Raw genomic sequence first — 21,403 nt, 5'->3', positions numbered from 1 at the left:
TTTTTTTCAACTAGACCATGAGGCCTGAGCCTGCTTATTCTCCTATAGCATCTAGGCCAGGGTTTCACATGTGGTGATAAAAGTGACAGAAACAAAGACAGCTTACATTACAGCAGACTTTCTGAGGGCCAGCACTTTCTGCATGTGAACTGACAGGTTCGTGGAGAAATAGTTGAGTGTTTGGGTGTTCTAGATGTATTTGAACTCAGACTAAACCTCCAGGGAAGGGGACAGTAAGGAAAGGTCACCCCGACACATACTCAGACAATGATTCTGGGTCAAGGCTGATCAGGGAAGAAGATGAGTTTTCTAGAGGAAGCCCTGATACACAGGGGAATGAGGATGGCCACCACCTGGGAAGCAAAGGAGAAGAAGCAGAACGGAGAGGGATGGAGAGGCCCTGGATTTGATGGCAACAGAGGCCTTGAGCCAGCCCATGCGGGTGGATTCACTCCCTTTCCTGCCTGGCAGGGCTTGGGCACTGGAAACAAGGCCTGGCTCCTGGCAGGGCCTTAGCTGAGGTGTCCTTCCCACATTGGGTCCCTGCAGGATGGCCCGAGCCTCCTGAGGGCAGCAGGACAAGTGCACAGCCGCCACCTCCATCCATGCTACCAGGGTCCCACCCCTGCTGACTCCGTGCCACCCCCTCCCATACTGGAAAGACTCCAGATGAGCATCTGGGCCATGCGGGGATGAAGGTGCTGAGCGTGCTGAAGGGCAGCAGCCAGGGCAAGAGGCCTAATGGAGGCCAATCCCTGGGCCTGCTCTCTCCTCTGGTCATCATTAGCTGCTCAGAATCTTTCTCATGTTTCAACACTCTGCAAAGTAGACAGGGGTGGAGTTCTGTGCAGTTGCACCCCAGCGTTCATGTAAAAGGCAGCCTGTGGGCCACCTCGTGTTCTAAACCTGTGGCCTAGTATTTGGGGGTCTAGGAGGAGACACCATCTACATGTTGAAAACAGAGGAGTCCTGAGGGTGCCTCATGGGCTTCCATACCAATATATGTGCCAGCCCAGAGGACTAGAATGAAATTCCACATCTCCAGCTAGAAGCACCTCCTTACCATTGCCAGACTGTAATAATCAGGCCTCAGCATCCACTAATGAAATGTTTAGATTCCTATTTTTTTAATTAATTCATTTTTTTTCCATACATGAAAGAGAGAAAAGCACTCCCACCAAGGCTCTGACACTGTGATACACTCCCAGTTTTAGCGAGCCCAGATCGTGAGCATATGGCGTAACCAGGGAGGTCCCCGGTCACAAACTCAGAGCCTTCCCACATGGGAGCATGCCACTATCCACTGTGCCTCTGTCCCGACCCTGTTTGGACTCTTAAGCACAGAAAAAAGAAGAAGGAAAAAGGACTTTAGGTTTTTGGGGACAGAAGCTAAAAATGTCAGCCCTTTAATCAAAGGGTCCACATCTGATTAGAAGAATTACCACCTAAAGAGCCGACCAGTGTCTAGGAAGCACCGTGGGATCATGGCCAGCTCTGCTGAATCTGAACATGCCCCACAGTAAATGCAGTTGCTTCCCATGCAGTTGCTGACAAAAGGGGAAGGGGGAAGGAGGGCAGCAGGTGGTGTGGTGGTTAAGGTACTAGACTCCCCCATTGCTCACCATGGTTCCAGTCCCAGATCTGGTGACTTGAAAATCATGCTGGATACATATACATGCATGCCCAACATCCCAAGAGGAGAATGGAGAAGGGATTGTGATGTGGCCATCCACCCCCCCAGGGGGGGAATTTCTCACTTTCTGTCTTTCTCTGGCAAGAGCATGTGCCCTATTGCAAAACCTTTACTTAAAAAAAAAAAGAAAATAAAAGAAAAGAAAAAGAAAAAGAAAAAGGGTACAGGTGGTGGCCCCTGAAACTTTGCCCAGACTCCCAGAATGAACAAATGCCATTTTAATTTTACATTTATTTCAGATTCGTATAGTTAGTAATGGTACTTTTCTTCTTCTGGGAAGTCACTTTTTAAATTTCAGATAGACCATTGGAGTCCTTTACCTCAGCTTCCCAAGCTGCTGGGATCACAGTTGTGCACCACGGCCCAGCTTTGGGATGGACCGAGAATGGACCTGGGGCCTCTCGGGTGGCCTGAGCCTGTAACAGCATCACTCAGCACACGTTACTGCCGTGGGCCCTCGGAAGTCTCATTTAGATGACTGCCACAGAATTTCTCACGTATGACTCAAACATTCATCATAGAGTAGAGTCTGTCTAAGAAGCAGTCCCTTAAGGATAGGGACTGTCTGCCTTGTCCTTGAATTCCCTGCCTCCACCCAGGGCCTGGCATCTGATGGTTGTACAGTAAACATTTGCTGAATGAATGAACAGATGAATAAAGGATCTGAACTCCTAATACTAAAATAGCCATGAAGTAGGCAGGAATTTGCTCCAAGCCTCAGGAACTGCCAGGATTATACCCTTGAGGCTGTCCTGGCTGAGGTCCTCTTTGTGTTGTTAAGTCGGATATTTAATAATTTAAAAAGCCAGCCCTTCCACAGTTTGGGCTCAGTTGAGCACGCATTTGTCCCCACAGGGTTGACATTCCCTCTGGCTGGGCCACCCCAAGTCTGCCCCGGCTGCGACCTGCCCCTGCACAGCCTCCCCAGGGACCGCCCGCAGCCCCAGGCCCAGCACACTGCCATGTCAGCTCCTCCCCCGAACCTTTGGAGTCCAGGAGCAGATTGCTGAAACGTTCGCAGAACCAGACAGGTGGAGGGTTTGTTCCTCCTCCTTTCCCTCTGTTTCCATCATGTTTCTGTTTCTAATTTCCTGCCACTCTTCTCTTCTTTCTTTCTCCCTTCTCCTGTTAATTCCCCTTTCTCTGTGCTAGCCCTGCTCCTGCCCTCTCTCTAGCATCTTATGCAAGCCTCCGCAGCCCTAATCTGGAGGAATCAAGAACCTTTGTGTGCACAGAGGTGCTAAGAAGTACCCCTCCTGACATAGTACACTGTGGGCCCAGAGCTTGGTTTGAGCTGATGCTGCTTTGGGGTGGGGGTGTCATGTCAACCTCTTGTGGCTGGAAATCGAGGACTCCCACCTGCATTCTGGAGGTAGAAGGTAGCGTAATGCAATGGGGAGTCCCAGCCCACTGATCCCTGGCTCATGGGTCTCCTCTACCTACCAGGAACTCCTGCAGGGCAGGCCCTGTGTTCTGCCTTTATGTGTCATCCAGCTTAGCATTGGCCTGCTAATAGGAATCAGATAAATGTCTGTACAGTCAGCCCTAGGTCCTAGGAATGGAGAGGTGAGCAAGACAGACTTCTCTGATCTCAAGGAGTCAAAGTCTTCCAAGAGACACATGCCTTCAAGTAATGCTTAGAAAAGCAAATGCAGGTGACAGGGTATAAGGGGAGACCCATGCAGGTGTTTGGGATCAGGAAATGCTCTCCTGAAAAGTGTGGTTTACACAATTCTTAAAGGATGAATAAGACTTAAGTTAAGGGGACAGGATGGAGTGGAGGGGCCAACAGTGAGCATTCCAGGCAGAGGGAATGACTGTTGGATGGATGAATGGATGGGTGGATGAATGGATGGATGGACGGACGGATGGATGGACAGATGGATGGACAGATGGGCAAATGTGGCATTAAAATCTGAGCTTGAAGGCACAGCAGAGCATGGAGCATTCTCACTGGTACAGAGAAACAGGAGGCTGAGTTAGGGGCATCTTGGTACTGTGTGCAGAGTGTGGTGGCGGTGGAGCCATTTCTTTACTTCATTCCCATGGCATGTGGACTCATGTTGCTGAAGGGCTGTGCTTTGATGGCAAATGCTCCCAGGAAGGGGATGAAATGAACACATTGACCTCCTCTGCCAGGCACGGGGGCAGCTCTGGAGCCCCACATCACGGTGACTCTGCCAACCTCAGGCACCTCACCCACAACTCTTCTCCCCACCAGATGAGCGTGAAGTTGTTCAAAAGAAGACTTTCACAAAATGGGTGAACTCGCATCTGGCCCGCGTCTCCTGCCGCATCACCGATCTCTACAAGGACCTGCGGGATGGGCGGATGCTCATCAAGCTGCTGGAGGTGCTCTCTGGAGAGATGCTGGTGAGGTCTCTTTCCATGCTGTGACCCCCTTCCCTGGGCCCTATGGCTGGTACCATAAGCCCCTCCTCAAAAAACACATGGTTTGGCGATAGCTCAAGTTCTTGTGGTTTTCTAAGGTGTCTCCCTCTTCCCTTAGGAGGTTCCTGTGTTTACAGTGTGAGGTGTCCATGTGGCTGACTGGGTCCTCTGACCTCTTGCCACAACTTCCTATCTCCCTCTAACCTCTCCCACTCCACCCCCATGCTTCCCCTGAAGTTATGCAGGCCTCGGACTTCTCAGTGGGGTGGGGGCACCTAAAGAAGTCCTGCAGTGGCCCAACCCTCAGCCTCCTCACGTGGGCCAAGATGTGTGGGCTGCTGGAGAAACTTGCATCCCTCTTGGAACCATGGAAGATATTTTCTGTGTGTGTTTTACCACTCTTGTTGGTGGAAGTAGAATAGCAGCCCTCTAGTTATAAGTCACCCACAGCACTGTCACCCAAAAAGAGAAGTAGCTGAAGGTTCCTTTTTTGCTCAGTTACATCCTTTGTGACCTAGGGCCTATCAAACAGGGTCCTGTTTACGTCCCTTTTCCCCATGTCTAAAATGATACCTGTACCAGAGGAAGTACTCTGAGGTCTTCGGGGTTTCCGTACAGTGGGACCATGTTCTTTGGTTGCCATTTTGACTCCAGGCTGAAATTCTGCCTCTGGCCCTGAACTGGAAGTCCACTAGAGAGAATTACCACTGGGAACTCTTCCAATGAGGCAGTTTCTTGCCAATAACGGTCCCCTTGAGTTTTAGCTGGGGACTTCCAGGGGAGGGAGGAGGTGGGTTGGCAGGGATGGATTTGTTATCTGCCACCAAGCTAAAAACCACTTTTATCACCAGCAGCAAATAGCTCTTAGAACTGTGCCTGGCACATCATACGTGCTCAGTTAACTGCCTATCGTGTTCCTGCATTTGAAGGCTATTTGTCACCCACTCAGAAGTCTCTGTTCAGACCCAGAAGGGGACTAATGCAACTTGGCTGCAGAGCTCTGGATGCAAAAGGGAGGGAACCTCTGAACTTTGGTGAAAGAAAGGAGTTGAGAAATGTTAAGGAGTGGCCATAAAACTTGGAGTTTGGCCAGGCAGGTGGAGGATAGGGGTCAAGAGCTGATGACAGGAGCTGGTCAGGCTCTCACCACATCTGGGTAACTGTGAGGCCCCTCCATGCCCTCCTCCAGCCAAAGCCCACGAAGGGGAAGATGCGCATCCACTGCCTGGAGAATGTGGACAAGGCCCTGCAGTTCCTGAAGGAGCAGCGCGTGCACCTGGAGAACATGGGATCCCATGACATCGTGGATGGCAACCACCGCCTGGTCCTGGGCCTCATCTGGACCATCATCCTCCGCTTCCAGGTGTGGTTCTGGAGACAGGAAATCAAGGGGGCCTCTCAGAGTCTGACATCTTGAGAATTTTATAAAAGATTGCACAGAGAGTATTTGTACACAAACTGGGAGGCTAGAAACCTATCCTGGGGGACAGTGCTGGCAGGAAGGAGAAACTGTCCTCTGTGTCACCACAAATCGCTGAAGCTCAGGGCCAGCTGCTCAGTCAGTGGTGTAGTCTCTAGTGGGGGAAGGTGGAAACGTGATTTGCTGGGCTAGAAGATCTGCTTTTTATCCCCTTTCCCCCATGGATGTAACTTCTTGAATAATTGGATCTAAAAATTGCAAAAATAATACAAAGGATCTGCTTTTATATCTTTAAATAAGAAACATTTCTCTTACCCTGAAATTCAAGGTCCAGATTATTCAGAAGGATATTTCCAAAGGGTGAGGGGAGGAAATGTCCCCCCACCTGCTAGTTTGGAGAACAGAGAAGAGGTATGAGCAGGAAGGAAGAAGACAGCACACGACTCACAGATTAGGGACCTCACCCAAGTGCTCCTGGAGGTCCTGTCCCACTCTCCATGAATGTGTGTGACCGAACAGTAATAAGACAGGCTTGAGAAGAAAGAAAGTGCAGAGGAATTTTTTTTAAGTCTCCTTTTTTTTTTTTTTTTTTTACATTCAATCATTCTATATCTTTTGGGGGGGGGGGGTTTTGTTTGTTTGTTTGTTTTTTGCTATAGAGCGTGTGCGCTCACCAGACAGACAGAGAGAGACAGAGAGATAGAAAGTAAGAAATCACTGCCCCGGAAGATGGCCACACCGCAGTCCTTTCTCCTCCATTCTCCTCTCGGGATCTTGGGCATGCACACACACGTGCCCGGCGTGAGTTTAAGCCACCAGGTCCGGGACTCAAACCGTGGTCAACTACATGGGAGTCCAGCGACATAGCCATTATGCTAACTGGTCTCACTCTATAGCTTTACAACATAGAAAATGAGTTTTCCCAGCATGAATACACTGCATATTAGTCCAGTCAAAGATATTGTCATACACGTCATCATCAACAGAAAACGCTTTATTTTTGTGTCCATTAAATGTTTTGCTTTGTGCTTTTTCCCTTGTTTCCCTCCACATTACCCACCCTCCTCTCACACTGTCTCTGGTACCCACAGTTGCTTCCCATGCTTTTATACCTTTCAATCTTTCCATTTCTGTCATAGAGTACAGACATTCGGTATGTATCACGTGGGGACATACGATGACTCTCTTTCATAGTCTGGCTTGCTTCATTTAGCAGTAAATCTTCCATATTCATCTACTTTCTATAAAATGTCAGAGTCTCATTGTTCTTTTTGTGGCTGTGTAGTATTCCATAGTGTTTATGTGCCATACTTTTTCAATCCATTTAGCTGTTCTTGAATGTTTGTATTGATTCCATGTCTTAGCAATTGTGAATAAGGCTGAAATAAACATGGATGTGCTAATGAAATTACACCACCACCCAAATTCATGTTGTTCTCCAGCTTCACAGGGCATTTTACCTCCAGAGGAGGAGTCAGGATGTCATGTTGATTCTCAGAGTCCTAGTCGAGTTATGCAAATAGAGTTGTCTCATTTGACATGTGGAAGCAGCCCCTGTGCCTTTCTGGCTGACCAAGACAGGGAAGCAGGGCCCTGAGAACCAGTGTCTCTGGAGCTGCAGACGGAGGGCTACAGAGAAGGGAAGAGGGGTGGAGCATCCCAGGGAAGGCAGGAAGACGCAGATCCAGGAGCAGATCTACTTTATCTCCCTCTTGCTCTACCTCTTCTAGATTCAGGACATCGTTGTCCAAACTCAGGAAGGCCGGGAGACGCGCTCAGCCAAGGATGCATTGCTACTGTGGTGTCAGATGAAGACAGCAGGGTATGCCCTGGGAGCCAGCCATGACCATACCCTTCACTCCCCAAAGTGCTGCCATTCCCAAGGGACACTATACATCACCCAGAACTAGAGCTGCTTCGGTGTAATTGATATGGTGTCTGTCCTGACCTGATTCTTGGAGACCTGGAACATGGAGTTCTTTTCCAGAGTTGTCTGCAGTCAGTCTGTGGGTCTGTTTGGTATACAAATTCACATCTTTTGGGGGAGCCTCCTTTTGTGACTTTCCTCCTGACATCTTGTATTGAAGTAGCTCAGGAAGGGACAGGTCCATTCTTGTCCTGCTATAGTGGCCCTCAGTTCATGCACTTGTTTGGGACTGCAAAAAATTCTGTTCCTTGGGGTTGTTGCTTGTTTCTTCCATAAGAGAGAGAGAAAGAGAGGGAAAGAAAGAGAGGCATCCCCAGTGGGGCCTTCACACAGCAATTTATCCCCCTCCATCTGCATCCAGCCAGGGTTATGGGCCTGCTCATGCAAGCCTGGTGTGTACAGGGAGACCCTGGGACATGGCCTGGAACCTTCTCATGTGGCTTCAGCATCGTGGAGCATCGTATCACTGGTGTGCTACCGCAGCTGGCCATGATGTCTTAGGTCTTGATGTTTCTCTTGGCTACAGCTACCCTCATGTCAACGTCACCAACTTCACGTCCAGCTGGAAGGATGGCCTGGCCTTCAATGCCCTGATACACAAACACCGGTAAGAGGGAGGAGAGGACTGTGGGTATAGACCCTGGCAGAATCCCTGGGGTACTCTGGGCCCATTGTACTGAACATGGAAGTCACAGAGAAGTTCCTTAACCTTTCTCCCTTGATATCCCATGTCTGCTGACCACTTATCTCCCTGCTAGTGCTCACAGCTTTCCCCTCCCCTACTCCCATCTCTGTACTCACTTCTGCCCAACCACCTCCCAGCATTTGCCCCGTGTCTGGGCTTCATGCTGGAGCTGCCCTGTTGCCCTGCCAACAGGCATGCCGTGGTCATGCCCTTTTAATAGTCTGGCTTCATCCCCAGGCCCGACCTGATTGACTTTGATAAGCTGAAAGACTCCAATGCCCGACACAACCTGGAGCATGCGTTTGATGTGGCCGAGCGTCAGCTGGGGATCATCCCACTCCTAGACCCCGAAGGTGAGCCACACCCACTGACCAGCCTTTCACTGCAGCTATGGGAGATGGTGCCCACCGTGCTGGAGGGAGCTCAAGCTGACAGGGCTCCTGGGGGCTGTGGGTGCAGTGAGGGGACAGTGGCTGGGCCAGGGCTCTGCTTAGGACTGGCTCTTCCGCTCCAAATTGGTTCCCAGAACCTTGCCTGACCTGCATAGAGGTCTGTTGTAGACGTTGGATCCCTTTGCTTTTTTCTTTCATAATTTGTGGTCCATGTGTGGCTTTCATCACTCTGTCAAACCTCAGAGCTTTTGCTTTCTTTCATCCTTGTCAAGTTAGTTGTCGCTCGTAGTTGAACTTACAAACCCTCTTCCCTGAATTGTCTGGCTTCCAGTTTGATCCAGAGAGTATACCCTTTCCCCGACAGATGTCTTCACAGAAAATCCCGATGAGAAATCCATCATCACCTACGTGGTGGCGTTTTACCACTACTTCTCCAAGATGAAGGTGCTGGCGGTGGAGGGCAAACGCGTTGGCAAGGTACGTCACTGTTTCATAACCCGTGTCGCCCTCTCTGCTTACCACATCCAGGTCTGGACTGAGAGGCTCCCGTTCCATCCTAGGAGCTCGGTGTCTGGGCTCCCAGCCACAGGGTGGGGTGCAGATCACCCAACTCCCAGTTTCCTCAGGGCCCTGTGGATGGCTCTCAAGCTGAATTATGGGCACCGCCTCGACAGGTGCCACAGCCTGCGGCTCTGAGCCCGTCTGGCATGGGAGACTCATGTCTCATGAAGACTCCTATAGAAATCAATGTGGGCTTTTCCTTGGTTTGTTTCTTGTGGTATCAGACCTCTCCGGCTCCCACAAGGCACCAGGACCCCACCTCTCTGTACAGACCCCAGGCAGGATTCCTTTGCCCTGCTAGGTCACTAGCTCTTCCAGGGTAGAGACCGTTTCTCATTCATCTTTATGTGCCTTGTGCTTAGCAGAGACAGCACTCAAATCCTGATAAATATTTTAAGTAAACGATACCCTGGTATCATTACTCCTGTGGCTGCTGTCCTGGCACAGTGAGTTTACCCACCTTTTATAGGTGAGGGGCTGGGCTGTTCCCAGTTCCAGGCAAGGCCACCTTCCACTGGTCTTGCAGTACAGGGGGAGGGCTTCACTCACTTCCAGTCCACTCATTCTGCCTTCACCAGAGTCTTGGGATCAGGGAGCAAACCCAACCTGAGAGGCTCCAGGGCTTACAAGGTGGGAGCCCTGATCAGGGCCCCTAGATCATGGTCTTTGTTGGTGGCTTTATTAATAGCCTCACCCTTGTGATGAGAGGAGTAATGAGCTGATTCCTTAGGTCATTGACCATGCCATTGAGACAGAGAAGATGATTGAAAAGTACAGTGGGCTCGCCTCGGACCTGCTCACCTGGATCGAGCAGACCATCACTGTCCTGAACAGCCGTAAGTTCGCCAACTCACTGACCGGTGTCCAGCAGCAGCTGCAGGCCTTCAGCACCTACCGCACTGTGGAGAAGCCACCCAAGTAAGGGCCCTGGTACTCAGCGGGGGGAGGTCGTCAGAGAAATCGATTGCTGGAGGTAGAGCCAAGCTCTGGGCCTTTTAAAGTATATCCCTGAGACGTATCTTTGAGGTTAGAGAGCTGCAGATGTCACCTCCTCACCACCCTGCTCCCAGGTATTGATGAGAAACCCCAACTCACAGCCAACGAAAGAGTTTTCCCAGATTCCTGGGAGGAAATGTCAGGTTTCTGGGTCTCTTTGTTCTAGAAAGCTCCTCTCTCTCTGCACTGAGTGATAGGTTTATTTTCTGGTGGTGACTTCCATATTCTCAGGCCCTGAGCGCTCTGTGTGGGGCCTTGCAGACCAAGTACATGCTGTTTTTTTCTTTCCCATCTGTCATTGCTCAGCAGTGAAACACTAAGCCTGCTTTTCTGGATCTCTGCCCCACCTTTGGGTGCAGGGTCTGTGCACATATGCACGCACACATGTCTGTACCCAGTCATGCACACATGTGAGCATGTACATATAACCATACATGTACATACCTGTGTGCACAACCATTCAGGTACGTACACACAGACATGCACATGCACATCCACATTCAGTCACACAGGCACACACACAACCATGCACACATACATAGGCATGCGCACGCACATACAAGCATGCCCATATGCATACGTGCACACACACAGTATTCCAGTTTGTCTGCCGTTAGTGTCTTCAGCATCTCTGAAACAAGTTTCTAGCTTATTGGCAGTATCTCCTGTTTTGTTCCTCTCCTCCCATCTCCCACACTCTCCATTCATGACTCTCAGACAAGGAAAGGTGAGACACTGAGTCTAGGATGTACTATAAACAAGTATCTGGTTTCTGGCTTGACACTAACGCACTTTGAAAGTCCTACATTCAACACAGTTAACCACCTCTGCGAGTCTACCTGGCACTGCACACAGAGGTGTTATCTCTTGCTGTGTAGACAGCGCTTCAAGGCCACAGCCCTCTTAAGTGCCCAGGAGCACCAAGATCTATTACGCTGGCCATAGGTTGGGGACCTTGCATTCAGCCAGTCCTTGACTGCCATGGCAAAGGTGTAGAAGTGGGTAGACACTTGGGTCCGTGCAGAAACGTGAAGGTTGCTGTTACCTAGAGCTTGGACCCCAGTCCCCCACTCTGCTGCCTGTTACTGTCTCCTACGCCTTCAGTCCTTCCAGAGCCTAGCCCTTCTTGCCCTCTTGGAAACATGTGGCCTGCCATACGCATCAGGAACCCAGCCCGTTAGGACTCAGGTGACAGCTGCATTCTTAGTTCGTTCTCATGTGCCTAATGCCGCTCATAAGGCTTCACTGACTCACTCCATAAAACACTGGCTAGAGAGCTAGCTGGCTTGTCTCATTTGCAGAACAGAGAAGGGTTTCTTTTTAACAATTAGAAAAATGGTACTTATAGGAGTTACTGGAATACTCCAGTTAGCCATTCTCCTGAGGAAGCAAATGACAGTTGCCATGGCAGCCATTGTGTTCTCTGATTTGTACTGGGAAACCCCGTTAGGTCTCAGCTGTAGAGAATGATAGGTGTCGTAACAGGCAAAACTAATCTATAGGTTTTCTTTAACTTATCTTTGTGTTGAAGGAAAATAAGCTTTACTGTCCAGGCTCCAAGATGTCAGGGCTCTCTGTTGACTTCAGCAAAAGATTCGGCCATGGGGCTCTTTATAGCTCTGTTGTTTTGTTTTGTCTCTTCCCTACAGGTTTCAGGAGAAGGGGAACCTGGAAGTCCTACTTTTTACCATTCAGTCCCGGATGAGAGCCAATAATCAGAAAGTGTACACACCCCACGATGGGAAATTAGTATCTGACATCAACCGGGTATAGCACGTTTTCCATTATATGATGCTAATGGGTGATGAGCTCTTGATAAGGGCACTGGGAATGGCCACTGGTCAAAGGTAAACCAAGCTACTTTCTCTGTGATATTATTTAGCTGGCTATTTGGGAGAGCTATCAGAATCTGGTTCTAAGAGATCAAACTCTACACATCTCCTTCAATTCAACCCCTTGTTTGGAGGCCCAAAGTCCATTTTTGAAGGCAGTTTTATAGACTATCCTTTCAAGAGGATAGAGCTTGTCTTTGAATATGGAACAATAACTCTTGGGTCCTTGGGAGAGTCATGATGCATTTTTGCATAGAAAAACACAGGAAAATGCATCATGACTTTCCTGACTACCTGATACTTACAACAAAAGGGAAATTCCGTATGATGTTTCAGGGTTTGGAGACTAGACACCCCCTGGAAGTTCTAGTAGATCGAAGGTAGACACTTAGTCAGTACAAGTTTACTGAGCATCCAGAGAGGTAAAAAAAACATATTAGGGGCCAGCAGATGACGTGGTGATTGAAGTGGCTGGATCTCATATGGCAGACGGTGCAGTTCGAGTCCTGGACACTGCAGTTTGAAAACTCACCAGGCGAGTGTGCACGTGTGCCCAAAATCCTGAGAGAAGAATGGAGGAGAAGGGATTGTGCTGTGGCTATACCCTTGAGAATGATTTCTCACTTTCCCTCCCTCCCTCCATCTCTGTCTGTTTTCTGCAAGCACACACACCCTATAGCAATATATAAAAAACAAAACCATATTACGCCAAGAATCTGAGGCAGGATTAGGGGAGCAGGGAAGTGGGAAGGCATAACCCTTCCAGTGCTCCCTGCATCTTTGGTTGGTCCAGGCATGAAAACCAAAAGGCTGTTTCTGATCTTTAATCTGCCACTACCTCACCCAAGAGCATCCACCTCTGTTTCCTGAAATAACTCAGCATCAGAAAGAGGTGGAGCCCCACAGCCCAGGTGTTTCTCCTGTACCCCCAAGAACTCTTGCTTCACCCCTGTGCAGGCCTGGGAAAGCCTAGAGGAAGCTGAGTATCGGCGGGAGCTGGCCCTGAGAAATGAGCTCATTCGGCAGGAGAAGCTAGAGCAGTTGGCCCGGCGCTTTGACCGAAAGGCCGCCATGAGAGAGACGTGGCTCAATGAAAACCAGCGCCTGGTGGCCCAGGTAATGGGGACACACTGGGGTCAACTAGAGGGGAAGTTCTTCAGCATCCCTAGCTCTCAACCGGGCTAGAGCCTGAGTTGGTGTTTTAGCAGCAGCTGGATAAGCTTTTCCACGTGCTTGCAGCCCAGCTCGCCGTGATTGGGTGGATCAGGATTTGCAACGGAGGAAGCACTCTCCAGGATGTATTGTCTTATTTTTAGGAAAGAGTTTCACAGTCTAGAACTCACCCCAGTTGTCACATGTGGGTCAGTAGCATGAACCACAGCTGAGGTCTGAGTTGATATTAAATGATGGTTCTCCAGGGATACAGCAAAACCACAGAGTGCCCCTTGTCTGTGTCAGACGTGCCTTTTGGACTCCAGCCTCCAGGACTGTGACATATTGCACTAGCTAAGGATTGACCCCAGGGCTGATCCTCCATCAGAGCATCTGTTCCCTCCCACTTAGAGCTTGGAATCAAATTAAATTCTGTCCAGAAAGGGGGTAGCGAGTGTTCTGAGAGCACTGGAGAGCATGCATGCTTCCCAGATAGCGCGTGGGCAAAAACCATCAGTTTGCAGCTGCCTGGTTTCTGAGTGAGAAGCAGCCTCTGCCTCCCAGAGTCAGGCAGGTCCACTCAAGGCAGGGCGGAGAGTGCCAGCTGGTCCCCAGAGGGCTCTGTTAGCAACACACATGTAGCGTTACCCACACGTGTGGCACAGGGAGTAAAATCGTGAGCTGCTTTGAGAGGTTCTCAGGAGACATTTAATTTTTAAGATGTTGTTCTGATAAGATAGGCTGAATAAAGACTGCAGAACTAATTCCTTGGGAATGGACCGGGACCTGCCATCTCTCTCTGAGGACAATCCTGGGGGAGTCTGGCTGAGCTGCCTGTTCTCTCCTTGTGGGGCAGGATAACTTCGGATATGACCTGGCAGCTGTGGAAGCTGCCAAGAAAAAGCACGAGGCCATCGAGACTGACACGGCTGCCTATGAGGAGCGGGTGCGGGCCCTGGAAGACCTGGCCCAGGAGCTGGAGAAGGAGAATTACCATGACCAGAAGCGCATCATGGCCCGCAAGGACAACATCCTGCGGTTATGGAACTACCTGCAGGAGCTGCTGCGGTCCCGACGCCAGAGGCTCGAGACCACCCTGGCACTCCAGAAGCTCTTCCAGGACATGCTACACAGCATCGACTGGATGGACGAGATCAAGGTGGGTCCCGGGCAAGTCTTTCCCTTGTGCCCCACAATGTTCACCTTGGACCTCAGGAAGGTCAATCACATCCCCGAGCCAAAATGGAGAAACTGAGGCAGCCCACTGTCTGGCTGCATCTGCCTGTCTGTGCCTTGGCTCACTGTGCACCTACCAGGCACATGCCAGCCCAGGTCCCCAGAATCCTTGGTAACCAAAAAAATTTGGATTCAGCACAGGTGCCAACCTGCAGGGCCTAGAAGCAGCAGACATTACTCACAAGTCTGGAGAATCAGACTCCAAGCAATTATCATCCAGACCTCCCAGCATGGGGGCAACCAAAGAAATCTACATTCTTCTCTCCCTCTTTTGCAGCAGGTCTTAGCTGAGGACACCCACCAGACTAACCATAGCACTTTCTGAGAATACACATATCCAGGCCTCAAATGTTGAGACAGAACTGGATGAGTATGGAACTTGGGCTTCTGTAAGACATCCGTGGATGGTTCTGATAGGCTACCCTAGTAAGAACCCCTACTCTGTAGCTTCTCCCATCCTGAGTGGCAGCCATTTTCCAGCTGCATCCAACTCGCTGTGGCTCAGATAGCATGGACACGCCCCTTGGATGGTCTCTTCACTTCTCCTCACTCCCTATATCATGTCCTCTTTTCCAGGCTCACCTCTTATCTGCAGAGTTTGGGAAGCACTTGTTGGAGGTCGAGGACTTGCTACAGAAGCACAAGTTGATGGAAGCTGATATTGCCATCCAAGGGGACAAAGTGAAGGCCATCACTGCAGCCACCCTGCGGTTCACTGAGGGGAAAGGTGAGGCCAGGGCGTCTCCTCTGCTGAGGCTTCTAATGGCAGAGCTCCATTCTCTGTCCAGCACCTCACCTTGGCTAAGTCTCCGGGCACTACTGTTAGACCTCTGCTTCTTTCATCAACCAATGGTGCAGGAAAGTTGAGGGCTAGCAAAACTCTCCAGAGAGCAGGCAACTGCTTTGGTAATCTGTAATGAGAAAGGCATTTGTGAGAACCAACAAGACATCATCCATCTTTCATTGTCTTTACTAGTTCACGTTATGGCTGAGACCATTCAAGTTTCTACTTCCTGGTCTAAAGTAGGCGAGTTTACTGCCTCCCTAAAGAATTAAAATTTGCATCTGGGTTTGTTTTTTGTTTTGTTTTGTTTTTTGTTTTGTTTTGTTTTCAAAAATAATTTCATGTGGTGCATTTCTGTTGAGAACTAATTCAACTTTTACTCTTCCAATTCTTGAAGTTCAGTGGAAACTAATTATATATAAAGAGCCTACCCTGCTCCCTGAGCACCTAGAACTCTCTACATTGAATCCCAAGGCCTAGTGAGATAACAGCTTCTAGATGGCAATTTCAGGTGGTTCTGACCTGCCAATTGATCAAAGCATGCCCATACATGAACACCATCCTTTTAGGTCATGGGAAATGTCATGACATATTTTCCTATGTTTTTAATGCAAAAATGCGTCATGACTTTTCCGATGACCCAATAGCTTTGTTCTCCTTCCACCTATCCCTCTCAGGGTACCAGCCTTGTGACCCCCAGGTCATCCAAGATCGTGTCAGTCACCTGGAGCAGTGCTTCGGGGAGCTGAGCAACATGGCAGCTGGGCGGAAGGCCCAACTGGAGCAGTCCAAGCGGCTCTGGAAGTTCTTCTGGGAGATGGATGAGGCTGAGAGCTGGATCAAAGAGAAGGAGCAGATCTACTCCTCCCTGGACTACGGCAAAGACCTGACCAGTGTGCTCATCTTGCAGCGCAAACACAAGGCCTTTGAGGACGAGCTCCGGGGGCTGGACACCCACCTGGAGCAGATCTTCCAGGAGGCTGAGGGCATGGTTGCACGCAAGCAGTTTGGGCACCCGCAGATCGAGGCCCGCATCAAGGAGGTGTCAGCCCAGTGGGACCAACTGAAGGAACTGGCTGCTTTCCGCAAGAAGAACCTTCAGGATGCTGAGAATTTCTTCCAGTTCCAGGGTGATGCAGATGATCTGAAGTCCTGGCTACAAAATGCCTACCAGCTCCTCTCGGGTGAAGATATGGGGCAAGATGAAGGGGCCACTCGGGCCCTGGGGAAAAAGCACAAGGACTTCATGGAAGAGCTGGAGGAGAGCCGTGGGGTGATGGAGCACTTGGAACAGCAGGCCCAGGGCTTCCCCCAAGAGTTTCGGGACTCTCCAGATGTGACTAATCGACTGCAGGCCCTCCGAGAGCTCTACCAGAAGGTGGTGGCACAGGCAGATCTGCGGCAACAGAGGCTACAGGATGCCCTGGACCTGTATACAGTGTTTGGAGAGACAGATGCCTGTGAACTGTGGATGGGCGAGAAGGAGAAGTGGCTGACCCAGATGAAAACCCCAGATACCCTGGAGGACCTGGAGGTTGTGCAGCACAGGTCAGAGCCCAGTCATCTTTTCCTCACCTCCTCTCACCAAGGCCAGTCCACCTCCTCCCTTGTTTGGTAATAACTTGAAGGTCAGGAAGGTCTTTGAGAGGCCACAGGATGCCCGCGGTTGCAAAGTCCAGGCATTGGAGTCAAGAGTTCTGTTCTGGCTCTGTAGCCTTAACCCATTGGGCCCTCGGGTTTTTCAAACCAAGGGGATTTTTCAGTCAAGTTACTCAGTTACTTCTCAGCTACAGCAGCCTTTGCTCAAGTGAATTATGTGGAACCCTATGTAACACAGAGGACAAGTAAAACTGCTCTGAATCAGGGGTCTGAGAGGCTGGGCCCCACCAGCTCTTGCTTTCTGAGGCAGTCCCTTAGGCCCCAGAACTCCAAGGGGCCACAGAGACCAGTTGATAAACCACCAGTCTGCAAGAGTGCTCTCACTTCCGGTCCATCAGCAGCACAGGTGGGGAGGTTTGCCGTGGTTGGTGCAGCGAACCAGCAGCCTGAGCACAGAATCCAGGGGGTCGAGGAAGAAGAGAGGCTATTCACTGAGCAGTGCCCAGGTAGCACCTCCTGATGCTGGAGCATCCTGGGCTCTTACTCCAGCAGAGTGGGCCTCCATAACCACAAGCCCTCCTCCCCCGGAAGCTTCCTTGTGCTACTCAGGGGAGCGCCTGACTGAGGAGGGGATCCTTTGGGCCAAGGGATCAGGGCAGTGGAATCACAGTCTAAGAGTACAGCCGAGGTGAGGCAGGTGGTCCCTGTGGCGATTCACACATACACACACACACCCCACATGCACCGTAACCTCTTTCCAGCCTTTCCTCCCCCTCTCCAGCTTTCTCTAAGCCTGGTCCAAGAAATGCTAGACTGTGAAATTGGACCCATGAACCAGGAAGCCAGGTGTACCGGCACATCTGTCTCCTTCTTCCCCCTCACCTGGACAAATGGGTCAAGGAGGTAGAAGGAGAAAGCAAGAGCCACATGTTGGGGAGGCCTGGGGGTTGCTGGAGATGAAGTGTCTGGCGCCACCTCACCAAGACTCATTCTCCTCTGTTCATACCAGGTTTGATATCCTGGACCAGGAGATGAAGACTCTGATGGCTCAAATTGATGGCGTGAACCTCGCTGCCAACAACCTGGTAGAGAGTGGCCATCCACGCAGTGGAGAAGTGAAGAAGTATCAGGACCACCTGAACACCAGGTGGGGTGTGGGGGGTGCTGGGGACTGGGAGTGCTTTCTCCCAACACCTGGCACAATCGTGAGGGTGTGGCCTGGAGTTGGGCCACCTGCAGTGCACCGCACACTTGTCCCCACGTGCTCCTGTCTACCTTAGCCAGATTCCTGCCTAGCACCGGAGCTGCAACAGCAAGGAGAAGGACTTGCGTGGTGACCAGCAGGTCGGACAGCTCGGAAAGGGAGATGAAGGTGTTCGTGGAGCTTTGAATGCTCTGCCAGGGGAGGAGGGGGCGCACGTGCCCGTGATGGAGGGGGCAGTCTGTGTGTGCCTGTAGCTATTGTAAAATCAGGCCATATGATATGCATGCCATATTTCCCCGGACACACTTGGGTAGGGAAAATTGTTTTCTGAGAGCTCTTAAGTACTGTCCATAAAAGAATGCTTCTGCCTGTGCCAAAATGCAGCATCAATAACAAGGCTGGCTTGAATGACGAAGGGGATTAGCAGGAAGCCTTGAGCGAGCTTCCTGGCTGGAACAAATAACAGACCCTGAGGAGCCTTTGGGGGAGACGGGGGTGCTTTCAGGCACATTGTAATTGCCCTTTAGTTCTTGGAGGATATTTGAGGACAGAGCAAATGCTGTGTTCTCTGTTTTTACCCTGATCCCTGCACATGCAGTGCCACATGCTCACCACCTCCCCGGTACCCCAGAGCCTTCCCCACACTTGTGCCTGAGCCTTGCTCTGCCTGAGGCCATCTGGGAGGGGAGCTGAGGGAAGACCCAGTTGTAAAGGGAAAGACGCACAGTGAAGACTCCGCTGGGAGCTTAGGGGAGGCAGGGGTGACCGCTAGAAGGAGGCCAATTATCTCAGTATCTAAAGATGGAGACTGGTGTTCAGGCAGAGGAGGAGGCTGCTCTGACTTCTTCTTTAGACCTGTGGGTAGTGGGTGTGTGTGGGAGCAAGAAAGACATCAAAAGATTATTACAATTTCTGTGTAGTTGAGGAAACTAGACAAGACCAAACCAGAGAAACTTCCCGACAGAAAGAACTTGTCAGCTATGTAGTGATCTGTAGTCAGAGAATTTCAAGACCCCCCTAAGCCGTGCTCCATCCCAAGCAAAATACTGTGTTGAAAAAAAAAGACACATTTTATCATAAAAACACAAAGAGCAATACATCACGACTTTTTCAACAACCCAGTACATCCAGGTACCTGCCGTCCTCAGGCGAGAGAACACCTGAGGTAAGAAACGCTAAGATGGTTTCCCATTCAATCTGAGAGTTGGAAGGGATCTGAGGCATCATCTGATCTAGCCATGTACCCAGACAGCCTGTGCCTCTGTACAGATGCTTCCGGGGCTGGGGAGCTCCCTCCCTCACCATGTAGCCCACCCCATTTGGGGGTAACTCATTTTGCTAGAAAGTTTGATCTCAGGTTGAGTGGCAGGCTGCCTTCTTGAATCTGTCCTCATTGACTCTGGCTCTCCCTTAAGAGATAGCAACACTTACCAGGATTCCTCCTCCTCGTGTAGCCCTCCAAATGTTTTTTCCGATAACTGTCAGTCTACACCTCCACCCCTAGTCCTGCCTCAGCGACTCTGCTGGGCTCTCTGCCCGAGTGCATTTTTCTCCATCTATTGGGTCATCCGAAAAGGCATGATGCATTTTTACATAGAAAAATATGACACGACTTTTTTTTCTTTTTTTGGAGAGGTTTGGGGTTTATTTTGTTTTTTTTGTTTGTTTGTTTGTCTGTTTTGCTATAGGATGGGTGCGCTCACCAGACAGAGAGAGACATAGAGACAGAAAGCGAGAAGTCACCGCCCAGGGGGGACGGCCACACCACAATCCCTTCTCCTCCATTCTCCTCTCGGGATCCTGGGCACGCACGCACACACGCCCGCCGTGAATTTTAAGCCACTGGGTCCGGGATGTGAACCGCGGTCGACTACGTGGGAGTCCAGCGACATAGCCATTACGCTAACTGCTGGTCTCATGACTTTTTGAACGACCCAATGCATGTTCTAAATCTTTTCCACCCTTTAGGACAATCCAAGTTCACCTTCTCCCTAGTTTCCCAGAGGAAAAATGATCTTTCCCTTCTTTGTCCTGGCTTGAGCTTCACATCCGAGCTTGTATTTTGATGACTTGTTTCGAAGGACTTTCCTACGAGACTCTAAGCAAATGAAAAGCAGAACCTCTATATATTGTCTTCAAAGCTTTGCGCACCAAGTGTGCTCTTGTCTGAGGTCCACTCTGGAATATTTTTTCCCCAGATACTTGCTTGGTTTGTTCCCTTCTTTATTCAGGTCTGAGCTGACCTGTCGGCTTTTTGGAGAGGCCCGCATTGGCCACCCCAATGGAAGCAGTGCATTTCTCCCTCAGCTTGCTTTGCTTTTCCCTTGCATTTTTCACCCCTGATGAATGAGAGCAAAGTGTTCACTCAGTTCTCTGCTGTCTCTAGTGCCTAGGCCAGTGCCGGCACACTCACAGGAGAGTTCTGTGACAAATGCCTAGTGAGTGATTGAACAGGGCAACACCGACGTTTTCCTGCCAAGCTCGGTACATCTGAGCCATTCAGACACTTGCTGAATGCATGATCATCTTTCACGAGATGTGTGCCAGTTTGCCAGCATTTTTCTAAAAATCTCGGGCCCAAGACCAAACCCGGATTCCTGACATTGTCTGACCAGTGCTAACCAGAGTGACTCTGTCCACCCCTCCATGGTAGAGATGCACAGTGTCAAGGAAAAGTAGGTTCGGGAGGCAGAGTAGGCCCAAAATGCAGCCTGTGCTCCTGCATGGCCACCCCTTGGGATGGCAGTAAAGCCACAGGGGAAAGGCCTGGAAAATCACCGTGAGGGCTCTTACTGGGGACACAGAGACACCTCACTTTCAATTCACAGTGGTTTCAGACCAATTTAGAAAACAAGATCGGGTCCTTCTCCTGAGTTCCCAGCCTCACAGCTCTGTCTGTGCCAGGCACAGAATTCCTCAGCGCTCGGGGACTTCACTGTGTAAGAGGAAACCGAGTGGTTCTCTCCTCTCTCTCATGGTACTCCCACCCCTCCCGGCCCATCCCTGCTCCTCGGTGCAGACTTGCTTTTCAAACCAGCTAGGGCTATCGTCACACCTGGGAATGTCCACGTGGCACTCTGACCAGTCCATTTGCTTAGCCCCTCGAGCTCCGTCCCCTGGGGCAAGGGATATTGGGATGGAGGAGACACTCAGGATCTCTTCCTTAAATAGATCACTCTAGTGGAGGCACGGGAGAGATCTCAGTATCTCAGATCCTTAAGATACTGCTCCAGTGGCTTCTATGAAACCTGCCACCGTCACCAGCTGTGCTATGTACATGGTCCTTTTGCTACAGTTACTCTGTAGGCTTGTCTTCGTCTCTCTCCCAGTCACACACACCGCAGGGCAAGGTCTGGTAATGTCTGTATTGTCCCCAGATCTAACATAATGCCTTAGACCCTTGTGGGTACTCAGGAAAGATGAGTTCAATTAGTGCATGAACCTCAGCAACTCTCGTGTACTTATGTATTACGATGATGCAGAATGAGTCAACTTGGGTCCAGGGGTGTCTCTGATGGTCTGGTCCAGCTA

The 21,403-nt window shown here is 50.4% G+C and overlaps 1 protein-coding gene across 2 annotated transcripts in view; it reads left to right on the top strand.

Moving 5' to 3' along the window:
• Positions 1 to 21,403, top strand: part of SPTB (spectrin beta, erythrocytic) — an 85,058-nt gene that overhangs the window by 26,672 nt on the left and 36,983 nt on the right. The window contains exons 1-13 of one of the 2 annotated variants that reach the window (XM_027768249.1): positions 3,918 to 4,066; positions 5,274 to 5,447; positions 7,235 to 7,326; positions 7,958 to 8,038; positions 8,354 to 8,469; positions 8,873 to 8,985; positions 9,800 to 9,987; positions 11,715 to 11,832; positions 12,855 to 13,013; positions 13,906 to 14,208; positions 14,862 to 15,012; positions 15,747 to 16,617; positions 17,678 to 17,815. In XM_027768249.1, coding sequence (XP_027624050.1) covers positions 4,025 to 4,066; positions 5,274 to 5,447; positions 7,235 to 7,326; positions 7,958 to 8,038; positions 8,354 to 8,469; positions 8,873 to 8,985; positions 9,800 to 9,987; positions 11,715 to 11,832; positions 12,855 to 13,013; positions 13,906 to 14,208; positions 14,862 to 15,012; positions 15,747 to 16,617; positions 17,678 to 17,815 — 2,546 coding nt within the window. In that variant the 5' untranslated portion in view covers positions 3,918 to 4,024. Of the gene's footprint in view, positions 1 to 3,917; positions 4,067 to 5,273; positions 5,448 to 7,234; positions 7,327 to 7,957; positions 8,039 to 8,353; positions 8,470 to 8,872; positions 8,986 to 9,799; positions 9,988 to 11,714; positions 11,833 to 12,854; positions 13,014 to 13,905; positions 14,209 to 14,861; positions 15,013 to 15,746; positions 16,618 to 17,677; positions 17,816 to 21,403 lie in introns of those variants that run through there. The other variant, XM_006142406.3, reaches the window with a different exon arrangement.

This window comes from Tupaia chinensis, unplaced genomic scaffold, assembly GCF_000334495.1.
Source record: "Tupaia chinensis unplaced genomic scaffold, TupChi_1.0 Scaffold000075_1, whole genome shotgun sequence".
Classification (NCBI taxonomy): Eukaryota; Metazoa; Chordata; class Mammalia; order Scandentia; family Tupaiidae; genus Tupaia; species Tupaia belangeri.
The sequence above is the reverse complement of the archived record's forward strand: the minus strand, read 5'-3'. Positions and strand labels throughout refer to the sequence as shown.